Consider the following 22,662-nt stretch of genomic DNA (forward strand, 5'->3'; position numbering starts at 1 on the left):
TGTATATTTTTTTGAAATTAAAAATCAATTTTTCATATAAATGTAAATTAGTGGATTTGATAAATTCAATTTAATATTATATTCTTGAATATTTTGCAAACAAATTTTTATTTTTTGGAAATAATAAATATGTTGTCATTTAATGTAAATTAAAATATTAATTAATAATTATAAAAATATTTAAAATTTGTAAGATATATAGCATGTGCAAATTTATAAATTTTAAGTAGTAAGGTAATTATTCTACTATTAATATTTTATTTGTATAAATTTCTTGAGATTAAAATCATCTTTAGATGTAAATATATTTTTTTCGGGTACTACTTTTGATGTAAATATAGAATTGATAGATTATTTATTCCATTTGTTTATATTTAATTGGAGTTGTTAAACATAAATATTGATTATTTATTTGGATAGACTTTAATAAAACTTGTGTTATTTTGTTAAATATCACAAAGCATGGCATGGTCAAGTGGTTTGACAGAGAGTTTAAGGCTTTCGAAGCCACGTGCACGTTGTTCCGGGTTCAAATCACGCTATTAGAAGCGTTTTCATTTTTAATCGAAGACGTTGCGTATGCACTCGTATCGGTCTAATACGTATGATTTACAGGATATGTTTCCATTCGTAACGCATCCTATATCACCCTAATCCGATACCAATACGATACACCCCGTATCGGACGTATTGTATCGATATTTAAATCCTTGGGTGCTGCTAAGGAATTTGTTGCAACAAAAGCAAGAGGGAAGGCCTATCATTTTCCCATGGGCATGAATGATAGTTTCAACAAAATTCAGTTTAATTTTCCGAGCATGGAACCATTGCCCAAGAAGAGAAGCACCAAATGCTTGTTTCTTTGTGGACACCAACTATGATGCAGTGGTTGCATACCACAACAGCCAAAGATGCCCACACAACTCTTCAACTAACAATTGGTCCAAACTGTGGTGTGATAACTGTAAGGAAATAGGACACACAAAGAGCATTGTTATGAAATCATTGGATATCCAGCCAACCAGGAAGTGAGGAGACCCGAACATTCAAATTCTGGCAAGGTGCGAAGCACAGCTTCCTCTACTCAGATAAATAGCCCACCAAATAGCAGCTTGTGAAGCTCGCAAGCTTGAATATATGAGCTTGTCTCAATCTAGAGCCTAGCCGAGCTTGAATATATGAGCTTTTAAGTCAAGCCAAATTGAAGCTCGTCCACAATGTGAGCACTCAAACTGAACTACAGCTACCATCACTGCGACCACCACCACCTCTTGCCTCTCTACCACCTCCATGTCCACCCCTGGGCCCACAGCAAAAACTCCCCACACTACTTCCACCTCTACCATACATACCTCTACCAGTAAAACCTCCTCTAGAAGCTACCATGGCTGATCTATTTGAAGGTGGGGCATGATCACTTTGTGGAGTTGAGGCTTTCCTTATGCAGGAGAAAACCTTAGACAATGATGAAAGATCACTTCTACCTAAGATATGGGCCCACACCGGTCCAAATTCAAAACTCAACCTAGATAAAAACCTTGCAACATCTAGATGTTCTCTTTGTTCTTGTTGTGTCTTCAAATCAGTGGATAGGAGTTGATAAACATTAAGTTCATTCCTTAAGCTTTCTAAAGAAGCATAGTATTCTTCAACACTTTTATCCCCTTGTTGAGGAGAAAAATAGTCTTGGTATAACTAGTAAATTCTTGTGGCATTGTCTTGTCTGGAATACAGCTGCTTGGCATGGTCCCAAGTCTCCTTGATCGTGTCGAGAAACATGAGTTTCGCACTAATATGATTCTCCATACTGTCCCAAAGAGAAGTCAAATAATTTGGGCATTCTCTTGTACCCTTCCGATCCACTTTTCAATGGGCCCTCCTTGATGTACTTCAACTTACCTCTTGCAATGAGAGATGCCTTAACCGACTTGGCCCATGGAATATAATTAGTACCATTAAGTTTTACCATAGTTAATTGAAAAGTCATGAGATCTGGTTCCACAACTACTGTAGGTTTAATGTTACTACTTGATGAACCCATGAGTATGAGAAGAAATCACCAGTGTATCACTTAGGAAAACTATCAAACAGATGGTATACACTTATTGTATCACACTTTTTTCCTTGGGAAAAACACCAAGAATCACCACACTTCTACTTTAGAAACACTAGAGAAGCATCACACACTTACCACAAGATGTCACCACACAACAAACCGCCACAAAATCACCACACATTGAGGAGCACTTACCACACAAATTGAGACATCACAAGGCTGCCCTATTTGAACTACCGAGTAGAGAGGGTCCTTAGAAAAGCACCAGTGCATCACTTAGGAAAACTATCAAACAGATGGTATACACCTATTGTATCACACTTTTTTCCTTGGGAAAAACAGCAAGAATCACCACACTTCTACTTTAGAAACACTAGAGAAGCATCACACACTTACCACAAGATGTCACCACACAACAAACCACCACAAAATCACCACACATTGAGGAGCACTTACCACACAAATTGAGACATCACAAGGCTGCCCTATTTGAACTATCGAGTAGAGAGGGTCCTTAGAAAAGCACCAACAACTCACACAACACTACAACATGAGGCATTAAGACCTCTTTTCCAAGGAGGCAATCAGTCCTCTTGAGTCCTTTTCCCTTCCAATTAAGAATAGAGAATGTTCTTTATTCCTAAGGCACAAAAAAGGAGAGACGTGAACAGTGACAATCACCCTTAGAGCTCAGATACCATGTTCCAACTTCAATAAAGAAAGGTAAGTGAAAGAAAAAGAGAGAAAGAAGTAGGGAAGAGATAGTGAAGATTAAGACAAGAAAAAAGGGAAGAGAAGTCAAGGAGAAATCGAACTAACTCCTCACTGTCAACCCAGCTTGTATTAACCTTTTACTGATTGCTGAAGTGACAACAATGCCCCTAGATAAGTCACAACAGATATAAGAGAGAAAAATAACAAGGGAAAAGACAGGTATGCCCCTATCACTAATTCTAACAATAACCAGCACATATTCCCACTAAATCCTTAGACCGTGATCAATTTCATTCCCTCTTATCCAAGTTGGGCATTTCAAATCTCCATGCGCCAAATTGAGGAGTATAGCGAGTTGTGACACCATGGATAGCAAAGTGGGCACGTTGAAGTTAGTTACAACTGTGGAGACACTTGATGTGCTATAGTTCTTTGGTCCCTATTGTACTATAGTCTTACTATTTTCTTCCTTTTATCTTTCAGCCCTCCAAGGGCTCTTTTGTAATTCTTGTATAGACAGTGAAATCTAGCCGTAGGGCTATTTTTGTACTTTTACTTTTCTTTTCTGTACATAATTCTTTGTATTATCTCTCTTTTGTACATTAAGGGCAGATCTGCCCTTTTACAACTTAATATAAATATTTCTTTTAGGGTGTCGACTGACACAGGTTGTCACACCCACCATTCGGCTGTGTTGTCTCTCTCTCTCTTTCTCTTTCTCAGCTTTTCGATCTGACTCTGACATGGTATCAGAGCAGGTCACGATCTGATCTGCAAGTGACTACTTCCTCACCCCTTTCTTATCTGTTATTTAGAGTTCTCCCTAACAGTATTTGGGAGACTCTTGAGTGTTCTTGAACCCTATTTCTGAAGCTGCATTCAATCAGAACTCGACAGACTCTTTTCCTAGACTGCTGCGCCACCAGATTTCTATTTTGGATTGGATCTCCCTCTAGAAGCATCGGATCAGGATGAAACTTTAGATCTAGTGTCGCCCAGGGCAGATCTACTGTTTCCAATTGGTTTGGTTTGAATCGGATTTGATTTGGAAGGGTTTTAAGCCACTTCAGAGTTCGGCAAACCCTTACAGTTTCCTTTTCTGGACATTGGCTAAAAGGTACTCCTTTATTCTACTGTTTTGAACACTTCTCTCTATGGTTTTTCTTGCTCTTGTGATTCAATGGCATCAAAAAGAATGGAATTCTCCCCATCATGTATAGGCAAAAGGTCTCTAGGGATATTTGGATGGATCAGTAGTTAAACTAGATGATTCGGACATCAAGGGTCTTAATCAGTAGAGAATTGATAATGCAAAAAATGCATCATGGATCTTAGGATCCGTTGAAACTGACATTGCAATTCCTATGAGAGGATACAGGACTGCCTTTGAGATGTATGAGTATCTCGAAAAAGTATATCAGCAATCAAACACCCCAAGACAGTACCAAATAGAGGTTGACATCTTCTCCTACTATCAAGGAGAAAGAAAGGTCCAAGAGTACTATGCTGGGTTTATTAACCTTTGGATCGAATATGAGCTCGTTCACATGGGAATGATCCTTCGGACTGTTGTGTGAAGTATATGAAGGAACATTTTGATAGAAGAAAGATTATGCACTTCCTAATGCATCTCAGACCTGAATTCGAAGTTGTTAGATCTAAAATCCTGAGTCGAAGAACACTTCCTGACTTGGATACTATTCTTGGGGAAATTCTGAGGGCTGAAACCAGATTTGCCACACAGACTACCCTAGATGGAAGAAAGGAGTCTAACATTGATACTGTCTTTCTAGCAACAAAACCGAAAGGGAAGAAGGACTTCTCTAAAATACAGTGTTATGAATGTAAGGAGTTCGGGCATGTTGTTTCACTATAAGAAAAAGAATACATGCACCTACTGTAAGCAGGTTGGCCATATTATCACTGAATGCCCTACTCGGCCTCAAAAAGGCAGTGGATCAAATCAGAAGAAAGGAAGCTACAAGGCTTATCAGACGAGTGTAGATTGTTCAGATGCAGCATCCTCCATTACTTCTGTGACTGGGCAAAATGATACCTCAGGTAGCATGTCTGAAGAACAAATTCGACAGCTCATGTCCTCTGTTATCTCTTCAGCCTTCTCTACTATGGGCCTGTCTGGTAAGTCTCCTACCTATTGTCCCTCACCAAACCACCTATGGTACATTGACTCAAGAGCCTCTAACTATATGACAGGGACCACTCTTGGTCAGTGTCCTAAACCCCATCTCCCCAATAAACACATTGTTACTACTAATGGTGAGAAATTAGATATACTTGGATGTGACGATTTATATTTATCTACTTCTAAGTCATCTCCGTTTCATTTGTCTAAAACCCTATTTGTATCTAAGCTTACCACCAATTTAATTTCTGCTGGCCAACTTGTAGAGGAAGGTAACAATGTCTCATTTACTTCTGATGGTTGTTTGATATAGGACCAGCAAACTAGGGAGGTGAAGGGGAAGGGGCGTAGACTAGGAAGACTCTTTGCTCTAGAATTTGAGAAAAATAAAATTGTGCCTGCTTCTACTTCATGTTTGATTTCTACTACATCTAGTTTTGAATCTGTTAATTGTAATAAAGATTGGTAGTTGTGGCATAAACGACTAGGCCATCCTTTTTCTAAGAAACTTGATCAGTTATTTTCCTCTGGTAGTTTACCTGTTTTTAATGTTTCTCTTAAAAATGTGAATAAAGACTGCATTACTTGTGGCTTATGTAAGAGTCATATTTTGCCTTTTCCTTCTCATTCTAAACATGCAACAGTCCCTTTTTATTTAATACATAGTGATGTTTGGTCGTCTCTAGTTGTCTCACGGATGGGTTTTAAATATTTTGTAACCTTAATTGATGATTGCACTCGTTTCACTTGGGCTTACATTCTTCGAAAGAAATCTGAAGTGTACTTCGTATTTCAGCACTTTCACACCTATGTTACTACTCAATTTGATGCCCAAATTTGTGTGCTACGATCGGATTCAGGGGGATAGTATATTGATGGGGATTTCCAAAACTACTTAAAACAACATGGAATTCAAACCCAAAGGTCCTGTCTAGGCACCTCACAACAAAACGAGGTTGCAGAAAGGAAAAATGGGCATATCTTGAGTGTAGTCAGAACTCTTCTACAAGATTCCCACGTACCCTCTTGGTTTTGGGTGGAGGCGACCAGCACTGTTGTGTATCTCATAAATCATCTTCTGTCATCAGTTTTGAACAACTCCTCTCCTTTTCAATCCCTCTTCCACAAATCCCCAAACCTATCCATGCTCAGAGTATTCGGATGTGCTTCTTTTGTCCACCTTCCACCCCATGAACACACAAAGTTAACTACACAAGCAACTTTGTGCGCCATCATGGGGTATGCTCTGAACATAAAGGGTATCTTTGCTATGACCCTTTGGTTCGTTGTCTTCGAATTTCTCATAATGTAGTTTTTCTTGAAAGTGTGTCATTTTTTGAACATATTGTGAAGTTCCCAACTTCTTCTGTTTCCTTGTTGCATAGTTTTGATTCTGTAGGTACATCAGATACTCCATTGTCACCTCCGCAACAACTTCAAACCTACTTCAGGAAGCAACGACCTTCTTCAGTCTCCATCCCCCCCTCTGCTCTGCCTCCAGTTGCTGATCCAGTCACTCCAGGTACCTCAGTAAGTGCTCAAGACCTTTCCTCTAAACCTCTTGCTCCTACTTTGCATCGTTCCTCTAGAATTTCTCGTCCACCTAACCGTTATGGTTATTCACCAGACCATAGCTCCTTTTCTGCCATTTTATCTACCACAGACATCCCCAGATCTTATCAGCAAGCTGTAGCATAACCACATTGGAAAGATGCAATGGAATCTGAGATTCGAGCTCTTCTAGAGAATGACACCTAGGACCTGATCAAAGCTCAGCCCGAGACATCTCTCATAGGAAGTCAATGGGTCTATTTTGTGAAACTAAAATCTGATGGAAGCCTAGACAGATACAAAGCTAGGCTTGTTGCATAGGGCTCCAAATAGGAATATGGGATAGACTATGAAGAGACTTTTGCTCCGGTAGCTAAGATGACCACTGTACGACTTCTGATGGTTGTATCTGCAGTCAAATAGTGGACAATTCATCAGATGGATGTCAAGAATGCTTTTCTCCATGGGGAATTGAAAGAGACAGTTTACATGAAGCCTCTTCCGGGATATTGTAAAGATCCGCAGCTTGTTTGTTGTCTGAAGAAGTCACTTTATGGCCTAAAGCAAGCACCTAGGGCCTGGTTTGAGAAGTTCAAATCTGTCATCACTAATGCTGGCTTTATTCAGAGTTCTTCTGATTACTCCTTGCTCACCCTAAGGCGGAAGCAAGGAGTAACAATATTACTCCTTTATGTTGATTATATACTCATTACAGGGGATGGCATAGAAGGAATTTCCAAGCTACAACAGTTACTCAGTGAATCCTTCAAGATGGACTTAGGGCCATTGACATATTTCTTGGGGCTTAAAGTGAGCAGAAATTCTCGAGGCTACTTTGTTAATCAACAGAAGTATGCGGCTGATCTAGTTAAACTAGCAAATCTTAGTGATTCTAAGATTGTGGACACTCCACTAGAACTGAACCTGAAACTCAGCAAAGACGATGGGTCTCCCCTTGAAGATCCTACCTTTTATTGTCAACTAGTGGGCAGTTTAATCTATCTCACCATGACTCGGCCAGACATATCTTATGCAGTTCAAATAGTAAGTCAGTTTGTGTCTTCTCTGAGACAACCACATTTATCTGCAGTTCATCGGATTATAAGATATGTACCAGGCACACCATCACATGGGATATTCTTCTCCTCATCATCTCCCATTCATCTTATGGCCTATGTGGATGCTGATTGGGCTGGATGCCCTAACACCCGACGGTCCACTACTGGCTGGTGTGTCTTCCTAGACAACCCCCTTATCTCATGGAAGTGCAAGAAACAAGTTATTGTGTCCAAATCTTCTACTGAAGCTGAATACAGGGCTATGTCTTCCGTGTGTAGTGAAATCATATGGCTTCGGACTCTTCTATTTGAAATACTAAATGAGCCACCATTGTTTGTTCCTCTTTATGCAGACAATATCAGTGCAATAAAAATTGCATCGAACCCCGTCTTCCATGAGCACACCAAACACATAGAAGTTGATTGCCACTTCATTCGCAATCTCCTTCTTGAGGGTACCATATCTCTTCCTCATGTTTCTTCCTGGCTCCAACTAGCAAACTTGTTAACTAAAGCAATGACACGAGCTCGACATCTATTTCTCAAGGACAAACTGATGCTCATTCCTAGGCATCAGTTTGAGGGGGAGTGTAGAGACAGTGAAATCTAGCCGTAGGGATATTTTTGTACTTCTACTTTTCTTTTTTGTACATAATTCTTTGTATTATCTCTCTTCTGTACATTAAGGGCAGATCTGTCCTTTTACAACCTAATATAAATATTTCTTTTAGGGTGTCGACTGACACAGATTGTCACACCCACCATTCGGCTGTGTTGTCTCTCTTCAATCTGGCTCTAACAATTCTTTGTATTTATCCTTTACCCCTTCAAGGGCTCTTTTGTAATTATACATAATTAATATTTATTTGACTCATTGGAGGTGGTGGTCAATCACCACATTAGACACCCCTGAAAACCTTTGGTGTTCTCTCATGAAATGGAAGATTGACATTGTTTGAGAAGTATTTTTATTAGTATCGAACTTTGTTTGAAGATTATTTGAAGGCTGTTTTGATCAGCCGAAGCTGATAGATTTTTTTCTGGAAAAGACGCCCAATAGGTCAGTTTTTTTCTTGTTTTCTCTAAATCTGCTGATTCAATCAGCCTAATACTCTATAGTTGGTGCCACTCAGGCCTCCTTTAACTGGTTATTAATCTGTTTTGAAGGCTGGTTCGGTTTTAATAGGGTTTTGATCCCACCTTGTAGTCAACAGTCCTGAAACTTTCCATTTTTGGACTGACATCAATATGAACCTATTGTTCTGAGATTTCAGCAGTATAATCTCGTTTTATTTAGTGAAGTACTACTTCAGAATTTCTCTTGAACTGTTACTGATTTAAGTTGGGTGGTTAATCTCTGGTTCTTCCTTCTTTTAGCTTCATTATGAGCTTTGTTAACCTGTTTTGGACTGTTGTTGTGATTCGGAATGTCTGAGAAGGCTGGTATCATTCCCGTAAAGTTCGACGGAACCAACTACAGCATGTGGAAGTTCCATTTTGACTTCTTTGTTGAAGGGAAAGGTCTGGATGGATATTTGAATGGAAAGGTTACTGGGTCAAATGAAACTGATACCAAGGCTTATTCACAATGGAAGTTGAATAATGGGAAAATAGTTTCTTGGATACTCAGGTCAATTGTATCTCATATTGCAGTACCCATGAGAAGAATGTGTACTTTTTATGAGATGTATGCATACTTGAAGGTGTACCATCAATCCAACATGTCTAGACAATATCATATTGAAATCTAAGATTTTTGGCTATTGCCAGGGAGATAAGAAGATTCAGGAATATTATGCCGGTTTCAATGACTTGTGGGCAGAATATGAGCTTATCCATACAGACCCTTTGGACCCTATAGAATGTGTCAAGTATCTCCAACAGCACTTTGAGAAGAGGAAAGTGAATCAACTCCTTATGAGACTCAGACCTGAATATAAGAGAATCAGGTTTAACATTTTTAGTAGAGAAACTCTTCTAGATTTGGATTCCATGATGGGTGAACTGTTGAGGGAGGAGACTAGACTCTTAACTGCTGCAAGTATCGATAGGAAATCAATTGACTCTAGGGCTGACACAACTTTTTTTGTTCAAGGAAACAATAAATCTGGTGCTAAGGACTTCTCAAAAATACAATGTTATAAGTGCAAGGGGTTTGGTCACATTGGTTCTCATTGCAAGAAGAAGAATGTTCGCACTTATTGTAAGTAGCATGGTCACATCATTCCAAACTATCCGGTTAGGCCATCTAAGGGTGTTTAGAAGAAGAACCATCCACGTGCATATCAAGTGACTGAGGGACAAACCACAGATATCTACTCTACCAAGGGTGATTCTTCTGCTAAGGGTGATCCTTCGACATCTATGGATGACAAAATTTGGCAATTGGTATCTTCTGTCTTTTCTGCTATTGGCCTGTCTAGTGAGTTTTTTTGTTATTGTTCCTCTAAATCTCATGTTGGATCATTGATTCCAAAGCAACTAATCATATATGACAGGGGCTTACCTTGAACCCCCAAATAGCATTTCTAAAACCCATCATAGACATATCATTACTACCAATGGTGAAAAACTGAATATCATTGGTAGTAATGACATGTCCCTTGAGCTGTCATCCACTACCTCCTTTCCTCTTACCAAAACCTTTCTTGTTCCTAACCTTACTACTAATCTAATTTCTGTTGACCAACTTGTTGATGAAGGATATACACTTGCATTTTCTCATGATGGTTGTTTGATTCAGGACCCAAACACTAGGAAGGTGAAAGGGAAGAGGAGTAGGTTGGGCCGTTTATTTGCATTGGAGTTCAAGAATTCTCATGCACCAACATCGTCAGTATATTTTAGCTCGTCCTCTTCTAGATCTTTTGTTGGGTAAATAAATAATGTTTGGGATTTATGGCATAAACATTTAGGACATACACATTTTGAAAAATTGAAATTTTTGTTTGACTTTGGTTTTATTAAAAATAAATTCCATCTTTACATACTTTTGATACTTCATGCGTTTCTTGTTGTTTGAGTATAGGAGTGGCCACGAGCCGAACTTTTCACAAGCTATTCGAGCTCAGCTCATGAAAAGCTCAATTCAGCTCAGTCTAAACCAAGCTCGAGCCCAATAAAGCTCAGGTCATGAGGCTCACGAGCCTAATCGAGCTTTTACATGCATATAAAAACTAATAAATATAAAAATATTATACATATAAAAAATAATATATATAAAACAAAAAATGTTATACACATAACATTTTTATTTTTATATATAACTAGTTTTTATAATTCTTAATTTTTATATGTCAAATAAAAAATAATTCTTATATGTATAACCTTTTATTTCTATAAAACATTTCACTCACAATCAAGCTCGAGCTTATGAGCTTTTGACTCAAGCCAAACTCGAGCTCAAGTCTCTAGCTCGAAATCAAGCTCGAGCTCAAGATTTAACCTCATACTTTATTGGCAAGCTGAACTCGAATAGTTAGATATTCAGCTTGGTTCAGCTCAAATCCACCCCTATTTGAGTAAAAGCCACACTCTACCCTTTCCTCACACATCTAAGCATGCCACCTCACCATTTGAAATTATACAAAGTGATGTTTGGACCTAATCTATTATTTCTCGGCCTAGATACAAGTACTTTCTCTTGTTCATTGATGACTACACCAGGTACACATGGATTTACTTTCTGAAACATAAATCAGAAGTATATCCTACATTTTGGCTTTTTCATGCTATGATACGAGTTCGATTTCAGTCTCATATGCATATTCTCCACTCAAATTCAGGGGGAGAATACACTGATGGAGACTTCTTATCCTACCTGAGAAGTCAGACTCAACGAAGTTGTCCAGACACCCCTCAATAGAATGGAGTGATTGAGTGTAAAAATGGTCATGTGCTTAGTGTTGTGAGAACCCTACTGCAAGAATCAAATGCCCCTTCTTCATTTTGGGTAGAGGTTGCTAGTATCGTTGTTTTCTTGATTAATTGTGTTCCCTCTTCTATTCTTGCTAATAAGTCTCCTTTTCAAAAACTATTTGGTCATCCTCCAGACTTATCTAGTCTCCATGTTTTTGGGAGTCTTTGCCTTATTCATCTTCCGTCTCGGGAAGGTTCCAAGTTATCCGTACAGTTTGTTATGTGTGCCTACGTGATTTAGTCCAGATCACAAAGGATTTCTTTGTTAGATCCCTCTGCTCATTGCATTCGTGTTTCTTGAAATGTTGTCTTCCTTGAGCATATTTCCTTTTTTGTTGTTGTTGCTAGACTATCTACTCTATCCATCTCTGTTTTGCAAAATTAACTCACATGATGTTTCTCCTCTAGTTGGTGTGAAAGATTTTCTCACCTTCTCTCACAAAAGATTACATGCCCCAAATCCTACACCTACAACCCCACGTCCCCACTTCCTCCAGGCCCAAATCATTCCTCCATTGATGCTCCTATAAGTAATGCTCCTTCAGATTCCGTTACTATTCCTACCACATCTCTTTGTCGTTCCTCTCGTATTTCTAGACCTCTTGATCGCTATATCACAGATATTCCCCACTCATATCAATAGGCCATTATCAGTCCTCATTGGAGCATAGTTTTCAAGGCGCCAAGGCGAGGCTAGGCAACTGGGGGGCGCCTAGTCGCCTAGGCGATGGATTTTTTATGCTAAAAACATAGATCCTAGGGTAGTTCCCTAGGTAGCATAACCATATTTCTTTAATAATTATTCATGATTTTCATAAGAAAAGTATAAATTTCATAATAAAGTATAGAAAATTAACATATTCATGAGAAGAAAAGGAAGAAGGAAAATAAAATTCAAAAAACATAGGGGCTGAACCCTTATTTTTGTTATAGGAAAAGAAGAAAATAAAAAGTATTGGTAGCAGTAGTAGTATTAGTAGTAGTAGTAGTAGTAGTAGAAGAAGAAGAAGAAGAAAAAGAAGAATATGAAAGAGGAAAATGTGCTAATTAGATAAAATTTTTAGTTCTTCCTTACTTATTGGTGCAGTTTTTTAAGTCTTTGAGGGTTCAATACAGCATTTAGCAATGTTTGTGTTGATTAAACCCTAATAAATAAGAAAATAATAAAAAGGAATTAGTATATAAACACACAAAATGATTATTTTAGTTTAATAATGTCTGCTTTATAATTATAATCTCAAAAAAGAATGAATAAAAAAGTTTTTTTATAGTAGAAAGTAGAAAACTGTTAGGCGATTAGGCGAGTTGAGCCTCAAAGGGCGCCTTGTCACCTAGGCGTCGCTAACAACTATGCATTGGAGAAAAGCCATGGATGCAGAAATTATGCCTTACATGAGAATGATACTTGGGATTTGATGGCTCCTCCCTCAGATGCTTTAGTCATTGGAAGTCATTGGGTTTACACCATTAAGTTGAAGTTTGATGGTTCATTGGATCAGTACAAAGATCGTCTTGTTGCTCAAGGTTACACCCAGGAATATGGCATTGACCATGAGGAGACATTTTCTCCAGTTGCCAAGATTATTGTTGTCCATATCCTCCTAGATCTCTCTGTTGTGCATTCATGGCCATTTATCAGTTAGGCGTGAAGAATGCCTTTCTTCATGGTGACTAAAGGAGACAACATACATGAAGCCTCCTCTTGGATACAGTGGTGATCCTTCCCTTGTTTGTCAGCTAAAGAAATCTTTACATGGCCTCAAACAAGCTCATCGGGCCTAGTTTGGGAAGTTTCAAGATGTTGTTGCTGGATATCATCAAAGTGCCTTTAATCACTCACTCTTTGTTCGTCAAAGATCTCAAGGCATTACAATCCTTCTATTGTATGTAGATGATATGTTGACCGTTGTTGATTGGGGATGACGAGGATGGAATTCATGAACCAAGTCTCTTCTCCACAGTTCTTTTCATATGAAAGACTTGGGTTCTCTTACTTATATCTTGGGGCTGGAAATACAACATGGTGATCAAAGTTACTTTGTTTGCCAGCACAAATATGTATTTGATCTTGTTAAGCTCGTTGGTCTTATAGAACCAAACAGGTTGATACACCTCTAGAGCTCAAAGTTAAGTTGTCTAAATGCGATGGGACCTTGCTTTCTGATGCTACTCTATATCAACAACTTGTTGGGTCCCTCATCTATCTCACCATGACTCGTCTAGACATCTCTCATGTGGTTCAGGTAGTTAGTCAATTTGTTTCAGCCCCTCACCAACCCCACATGATTGTTGTCCACTGGATTATTCGTTATGCCCATGGCACTTTATCTCAAGGACTATTCTTTACCTCCTTTCCTATTTAGTTGAGGGCTTATGCTGGTGCAGATTAGGCAGGCTAACCCAACACCAAAAGGTCTACTACAGGGTGGTATGTCTTTATGGGTGACTCCCTCATCTCCTAGAAATGCAAGAAACAACAAACAATTTCTAAGTCATCTACAGAAGCCATATATAGAGCTAAGTCATCTATGTGCAGTGAGATCGTTTGGCTTCAGTCTCTCCTTGCTGATCTTGGTGTTCACCTCCCTACACCTATTCCTCTTTGTGTTGATAACACTAGTGTCATCAAGATTGAATCTAATCTAGTGTTCCATGAGAGAACAAAGCACATTGAGGTGGACTGTCACTTTATTAGGGATCTATGTCTTGCAGGCTCCATCTCTCTTCTACATATAGCTTCTGATTTGTAGATTGTGAATATACTTACAAAGCCTATGACGAGATCTGGACATCTATAACTTATGGGCAAACTGATTCTTATGTCTCAGCAACAGTTTGAGGGGGAGAAGGAAGACATTTGATGTACTGTACTTTTATGGTCCTTGTTGTACTATAGTCTTAATATTTTCTTCCTCTTATCTTTCAGCCCTCTTAGGGCTCTTTTGTAATTCTTTATATTTATCCTTTAGCCCTTCAAGGGCTTTTGACTCATTGGAGGTGGGGGTCGATTATCACATTGGACACCCCTGAAACCTTTGGTGTTCTCTCACGAACCGGAAGATTGAAAACAACATTTTCAAGTTGAAACTTGTTAGAATTCCAGTGATCCTATTGTATTAATATAGGTGAATGGATAAAGTTAAGATACTTTTTGGCATTTACCCAAATTTCACAGGTACTTGTAGAAAACATTACTTCGAATCAAAAAGCAAAATAAAGGTTGTTAACAGCATTCTGGTTCAGAAATGATAACCACAATCTTTATTTCCCTTTTTGTCCTCACCCATATCTGTATCTTGGCATCAATTGCACAATCTTTGAACGGTCCATTGCTTTTGTCATTAATGCATTCTGGAGTATTAAATTGCAAAGATGATTAGCTGTAGCTATTAGTTTGGAAAATTATCATCATCCACTAAAATGATCATGCTTCAATAATTAATTATATCAAAACAATGTTTCAAGATTTATGTTCTGACAGTCTTAACTTTGTTAATCATTGCTAAATAGTTTTCCAACAAAATGTGATCCAATAGTTGTAAAATCAAGAAAAAAAAACAAAAACAACATGGCTGCAGAAATACATACAGGATAACACAAATTTCATTCATGCCCAGCATCCCAGTTGGATCAGCTGTCCCCATCAAATAGTAACACTCACTCATAGGAATCTTTCCTGCCTTTAGGCCCTTCCTTTCTTCCCTCATTAGCACTGACAAGCGAGTTTGTAAATATGGTTCCTCAAGGGGAATTCCACATAAAATCATTCTTGATACAAGAAAATCATCCATGTCACCATACTTGAGAGCAACTGCAGGTGAAGCAAAGAAATTAGGGGAAAACCTATAAACAAGAATTAACTCAATTTAGGAAGAAAAGGAATAAATACAAATGGAAAATTGCATAAAGAAGAGGCAAAGGTAAGAGACTAGTCACAATTTTTTTATAGCAAAAAACATTAAAATAAAAGAAAGAGTACAAAAATCATTAAAAGTAAAAGAAGAGGCAGATCTAAGAGGCTAATCCACAAAACTCATTTTTCCAGTTAACCACAAATCTAGATCACTACCAACTGCTCCTACTTAAGCTTCTCATTCCTATAAGCAGCCTAAAAATAATTAAGAGGTCCACACCAATACACCATCCAAAAAAGTCAACCAAGAGGTCCAAGACTAACAAATTAGTCAACCTCACCTCTTTGGCCTTACCCCTCCCATTCACAACCCAGTTACTTAAACCCTTTGCTTCCCTATTACTCATGGATTCATACTCTTCCTTCACTCTTTACCCCAATGCTCTATATCTGTTCCCTGCACCTTTTTCCATGTATCCCCCCAACATAAGGCAATGCCATGTGAGCCAAGTTGTTGTTGTTATTGGTTATATTAATTTCAGGGTAGAATGGAACTCCCAGTGGTGATCAGGTTATATTCAATAGAACGAGCATTCTATACAGATGGATTAGGAAGGTCATGTAATGTACTTGTAGTTCTTCCAGGAGAAGAGCAATCAGCCTGATCTGTATTGAGGTCCTACTGTTCTCAACAGGTAAGATTGTTGGGGACTTGTCAAAGGTGTTGAGTGGCTGGCTTGATGTCTCAATCTTCTCCTTCAAAGGAGTAAGCTTTTCTGCTGTAATTGAGTATTCATGTAATTGACTCCATTAGTCAGGACAAAACTTAGATGATTTTTATTTATTTATTTATTTGATAAGTAGGTTTAAATTCATCGATCTATTACCAATTAAAGAAAATAAAAAAAAGGGATCTACACCATCATACTTTGTTGCACTCTCACAAATTGAAAGAATGTTACAAATGTACTTGGATAATGAGAAGATTGCCTTCAGACACCATAGGATATGCAACTAACCCACCCCCCATCCAACTAGGCTCACAAAGCAGTTTACCTCTTCCAATCTCTAAATACAAGACTAACCCCTTTGAGGTGAAAGGAGAACAAGACAACTACATATTATTTTTCCTCTCAGGCCTAAGGGAAGATAGTGGTTCTTATATAGGCAAGGTATAAAAATTAAATCTCTTGGTGTTTACCCAAGGCAACCATAGCGATAATATTGACCTTTGCACTATAACCTCAGGATGGGTCCTTGGAGGTCAGGGTATATGCTTAGGTAAGATCCATGCCTTGGTATTCCAGTTACGTATCTCATTCTCCTGAAATTCTATTTAAGAGCAATGTTTAGGAATAGTTTTAGACCATCAACCTTCCAGGGTTCTAGTTCAGTTAAACCGAAAACCATAACTTGCTATTAATTTAACAGTTTACTTGGCCAAAGAATAGTCAAATACTCGCTTTACTTTAGGCCATTGTTTTCTATTGTCCAAATGCTTTGAGTTCGATACCATTAGAAAGATCATTCAGTTATCCATCTAATGAGCCCACGACCATGCAACTTGTATATGATTTGAGCGGGTTAATGTAAAAGTATGGACAGGGCAGGTGTATTTTCATATGATCCTTTGGGAAACTTTGGTTATTTTTGGACCTTTCACAGTGAGAACAGTGGTTGAAATTGATTTCCTAGGTCTAAGTTTTTTTTCTGTGGATTGGTCTTTCTTAGATCTTAGGTTAGGTTTTGATTTCTTAGGATGGACTGTAAACAACTATTTTTATTATCAAATGAAGTTTTTCTTTTGGGTTTTAGTTATTTTGAAACTCCTAGAATGACCTTTTTTTATAGTGAAGAAAAATTTCCATGAGAGGAAACAAAGAAAGATTATTAGATAATTTCATACTAAATTCCAGTGATAAGATTTCACTACAAACAAAACAAAGAAAAGAAACCAAAAGAAGTGATGCAGGAGCTGAAGAATCAAAATTGGAATTTTATGATATTTTATGTATTTCTGTATTTTTGGACAATAGGGGTATTTTTGTCATTTTAAAATTTCTGTGGGGTCCAATGATAGGGTTTAATTTGTCTAGTTATAGTTTGCTTATGTTTAAAATTTCAGAGTCAATGCATAAGTAGGATTAGAGTTATTGAGTCTTCTTTGAATTGAAATAGGATATGACAGCTTAGTTTGAGTCCTAGGATTATCAAGTCTAACAGTTTGACTCCGAAGACTATTACGAGTCTAACAGTTTGACTCCTAGGGTTATTATAAGTTTAGAGTCTATAAATATGTATGGGCGTTTTACACAAAGGCAACGAATTATATTGAGTTTTCTTCAGCTTATGCTAGCTATGGTGAGTGATTCCCATGCCCTAGAGTGATTCCAGGCACCCTATGAGTGATTCCAGGTATTTTTTTTCTCTTCTTCTCTCCCTATTTTCTCTCTTATTTCTTCAAGAAACCATTACAGCCATCAACAGCAATAAAATTCTGATCCAAGAAGACCATTCACATTCTCTAAGGACTAGAACTGAGCTGGTCCTACATCAGTTTGTATCAGAGCTAATGGTTTATTCACTATGTTCTCACAAAGTGGCCGATTCTATAGGCGTAGGGTATCTTCTAGACAACCTTGCAGGTCTAGAATCAATGATGATTGGGTTTCTGAACCATATGGTCTTTGGTTGACTTGTTCAAAAAAATGGTGGCAGAAAACTGATCTAATAATGTTGGCTACGGGAGCAAGGTTTTCAAACATGTTAGAAGAGAAAGGGAAATACCAGATTTCAAAGGAGATGATGATCCACAAGCATTCTTTGATTGGGTTGCTGAACTAGAAGAATATTTTGATTGGCATGATATGCTTGACAAACAAAGGATTAGATTTGCGCGCATGAAGCTGGCGGGTCATGCTAAAGAATGGTGGAGAACTCTTGAGCAACGACTAGAAAATAGAGGCGATGATCCGATTAGTACATGGGCAGATATGAAGAGGTGTTTGTAAGAAAAGTACATCCCACTAGACTTCCATGATGATCTATACATGGAGTTGACTAATTTCGAGCAAAAGAAGAAGCAGCAGGTTACAACAAAGAACTTGAAGTCAATGGGAAGAAGGTACAAAGTTGAAAAGAAAGTAGATGATTCCAACACCCATGATCAGCCTGAGGTTAATGATCAAGAAGAAATAGAAGAGGAGCAAATTAAAGAAATTCAGGTGCAAGATACAAATGTGTTGACTGTAGTAGATCCTAATAAAAAAGTAAGTAACTTTACCTTTCAAGTTCAACTAGAACTAATTCAAGAATTACAACCTAACATAGCACAAGTTCCACCAACATCAACAATGGAAGGAGTCCTAGAGTTTGTTGAAGAACCAAGGATAGCAGAACACATAAAGATGGTGATTCCTAAGCTAGAGGTCAAAGGAAAGGTTCCAAATGTTGCAATTAAGAGTTTGGATAAGCGAGGTGAAGATTCATCACAATGGTTAGTTGATGAATTAAGTGTTCAAAAAACTAATGTTATCGATGATTTAACAAAGATGGTTAGGGAAGGTAGTGTTTCAGAAATACATTTCTTTCAAGATCTTTTTCTAGTTCTGTGTGTGGCCTCTACTCTACGGTCCAAGCACGTAGCTATGGGAAGTCCTACTCCCTTTGTAATTGGGGCATATCAACTTTTCATCCTCAAGTTCTTCAAAACTCGAGGACGAGTTTTTTTCAACCAGGGAAGAATGATGCAGGAGGTGAAGAGTCAAAATTGGAATTTTATGATATTTTATGTATTTCTGTATTTTTGGACAGTAGGGGTATTTTTGTCATTTTAAAATTCCTGTGGGGTCCAATGATAGGGTTTAATTTGTCTAGTTATAGTTTGCTTATGTTTAAAATTTCAGAGTCAATGCATAAGTAGGATTAGAGTTATTGAGTCTTCTTTGAATTGAAATAGGATATGACAACTTAGTTGGAGTCCTACTAGGATTATCAAGTCTAACAGTTTGACTCCTAAGACTATTATGAGTCTAACAGTTTGACTCCTAAGACTATTATGAGTCTAACAGTTTGACTCCTAGGGTTATTATGAGTTTAGAGTCTATAAATATGTATGGGCGTTTTACACAAAGCCAATGAATTATATTGAGTTTTCTTCAGCTTATGCTAGCTATGGTGAGTGATTCCCATGCCCTAGAGTGATTCTAGGCACCCTGTGAGTGATTCCAGGTATTTTCTCTCTTCTTCTCTCCCTATTTTCTCTCTTATTCCTTCAAGAAACCATTACAGCCATCAATGGCCATAAAATTCTGATCCAAGAAGACCATTCACATTCTCTAAGGACTAGAACTGAGCTGGTCCTACATCAAGGAGCCATTACATTCTGATACTACTCCAAAATAAAATAAAACCCAAAATCAAACACAAAACAAGACTCCCACCACAGCCTCTAATCCCAAAGAGAACAATAGCCTTTCTTTTTTTATGAATGACAACAATAGCCTTCCTTCAAATCAGCTCTATTGACACTAGGGCATGGGTGCAACTTGGGCAGGCCCGACCTAACCCAACCCAAGGTATTGAAATAGGCTGGGCCTATGTTTTCAGGCTCCGGGCTAGGACTGGGCCAGAAAACTCAGGCCTGACCTAAGCTTGGGTTGGTGGGTTGAGGCCTTGAGTAGCCCAAGCTCAAGCCTGCCTAGCCCAAGTCCGCCGGATATTGTATGATATACATACAAATGTGAATGTGTATATTATGTATTCATGACATATATATCACATATTTATACCCATGTGCACCTTAGAGTATATATTTAGTTATTTACAATACGTAGATGATTAACCTATACTCGGACTTTTACATAAAACATGTATAAATACACACATAATGCATTTTCTTTATATAAAACATCTTTTATTAATTGTGTATGCATGTACAAATTGTAAAGGAGGAGGGTGCTTCAGGTTGGCAACCAGCACTAAAACTTCTGCCAAACTCTCATGATAAGCCGACCCCATATAGTTGAGATAAGGCATGTACAAATGTATAAAATGTATATGTGCATTTAATAATGGAACTTATACATATTTTTAACCCATTCTACTCATAAAAGGCTTGACCTCGGGTTGGGCCAGGCCTGAGCCCGAGGTTTGAAGCTTAGGGTTGGACCTGGGTTGACCTTCAACCCATCCCATGAGTTGCACCCCCTAACTAATAATACCTTCAAATACTTGGTGAAAATGAGACCATTCCATGATCTGGAAACACATGTCCACAATCAGCTTTCTTCTTGAAATATATTTGTCTTGAAAAAAACTACGGTTTCTATCCAAATGCAGCAGTAAACAACAAAAGGCACTACACTCCACACAATCTCCACCTTCTTACTACCTCCAAATAAATTCCACGTAGGAACAATGTATGAATCAGATGTTTCACATTTTCCTCTTGACTCATGCATAATCTATAAATGCTTGGAAGTTGAACTTGAAATCCTATAGCTTTCAAATGGTCCAAGGCAAGAATGCAATCTGATGCCAAAAACCAAGCAAAAGCTTCCACTCTAGGTGGAACAAGATTACCCCAAAGGTTCAACACATAGGATCCAACATCTGATTTCTAGATAAAACACCATAGAGAGGTTCCACCAGAACTTTCTATTGATACATTCTTTTCACACCTAATATCTGATTGATTAGGCTCAATTTTAGTTTATTCCAGCCATGTCAGCAGCATGACACACTCTGCTTCTCCGTCCAAGGGCCTTCTAAAGTTCTAATCCTGGGTTGAGTTGGACAACACCCTAAAGGAAGTTTATCCTTCAGTTCCCATCTAAACAGAAATCAAGTTTCTGAAAGTGATCCAAGATGATAATGAAAGGGCACCAAAATTCATAAGTTTTAACATAATCAAAAAAAGATGATGATGAAAAGGAATACTTTTTTGTGTATACAATAAAACCGATCTATTGAGAATATGACAATGAATAATACCTTTTAATGCTGCTCGTTTATTGGAGTGAATACTTTGAGCTTCATCCAATGCATTCATCAAAAGATTCATAAAGTAATCCGTTGGAACCCCTCCATAGTTAAGAAGTGCAATTAAATATTTTGATAGATATGACTTCCTTGGTTGATTACTGGAAGAGAGAGATTAGAAAAAATGGAATGGGCTCTATACTGTTCCAATGTAGGATTTAAACACCAAGAAAAAAGAATACAGTAGATAATTTGCTAAATCATACCAAAATTATGTCAAGGTAAAGAATAAAAGACTTTTTTTTTTAAATTTCACACATCATTCCATCTTACCTGAGCTAGACAACTCACTTCTTCCAAGTTTAATAAACTTCAATTTGACTTAATGTTGTATACAATAAAGTGAAATGCTAGAGAAGAGCTTGGCTGCCTAGCAACCCAACATAGGGCCTATATGAAAACACAAATATTTTTGTGAACCCTTACTGGGGTTGCAAAAGCAGCTGAGTTGCCTACTAGCACAGCACATAAAAAACGATTTCTAGTTACTGAAAATTAAATATGTATTTATACAATTAATGAAAAATCCATAGTTTCTTTAATTATTGAACTTTACCTTGTTGCAACTATCTCCAATGAATTGGCAGTTCGAACATATGAAAGCTTTGGGTCTGCCTCAACTTTTATCATTGAACGTCTTATCTGAATTGTTTTAGGAGGAAGCTACAAAATTTGGAAGTACAAGATATCAACACCAAAAAGAATATGTTGGTAGGAAGAGAAAAATAAAACATAAATTGAATATTAGGCTTCAAAAATTTAGGAGTCCATGCAAGACTAGCAAAAAGGAAGAACAAAGTGGTACTTACCAACTAGTATATGCTTCCTTTGCAAAGCAATCTGTGAGAATATTTCCTATCTACTAAGACTTAAGTACTAATCTCCTATTCTTTTCTCTATTTGTCTGCAAGCAAACTCATCCAACTCTTTAAGACTTCTGTTTTCCCATCCCTTAAGAAGAGAATAGAAAGGCTACAGTCTTTGGATGGGGATATAGAAATGTAAAAAAATCTTCAAAGAAAAAGAGCAAATTAAGGCAGTAATTGGGAACGCGTTACTATAGCTGGCTTATTGCAGTAAAATCACTGGGAAATTTTGCCCCTCTCCACTGATGATATTGTTAGAGGATGACAAGGTATTGTAGATTCATCCTTAGCAAGAAACATCACTTATATTGAATTCTCTTCCACCCCCTAATTTTATTAACTTTGATGGATGCAGTATGACTAGTCTAGGAGATTTAGGTATGTTGTCTTCCAGAGTGATTTTGGATGAATCTTGACTCTTCTCAAGATTAGTTCTTTATGGTGATTAAACCAGGGTAGAG

At 37.7% G+C, this 22,662-nt stretch overlaps 1 protein-coding gene across 6 annotated transcripts in view; it reads right to left on the reverse strand.

Moving 5' to 3' along the window:
* The window catches only part of LOC104592065 (putative RNA-dependent RNA polymerase 3), a 73,639-nt gene that overhangs the window by 15,663 nt on the left and 35,314 nt on the right, over nucleotides 1-22,662 (reverse strand). For all 6 annotated transcript variants that reach the window (XM_088893166.1, XM_088893165.1, XM_019196825.2 and 3 more), the window contains exons 11-13: nucleotides 21,892-21,998; nucleotides 21,288-21,436; nucleotides 15,029-15,251 (exon numbers count right to left, since the gene is read on the reverse strand). In XM_088893166.1, the coding sequence (XP_088749292.1) occupies nucleotides 15,029-15,251; nucleotides 21,288-21,436; nucleotides 21,892-21,998 (479 nt within the window). The remainder of the gene's footprint in view (nucleotides 1-15,028; nucleotides 15,252-21,287; nucleotides 21,437-21,891; nucleotides 21,999-22,662) is intronic.

Source organism: Nelumbo nucifera, chromosome 8 (assembly GCF_055504915.1).
Source record: "Nelumbo nucifera cultivar China Antique chromosome 8, China Antique-T2T, whole genome shotgun sequence".
NCBI classification, from domain to species: domain Eukaryota; kingdom Viridiplantae; phylum Streptophyta; class Magnoliopsida; order Proteales; family Nelumbonaceae; genus Nelumbo; species Nelumbo nucifera.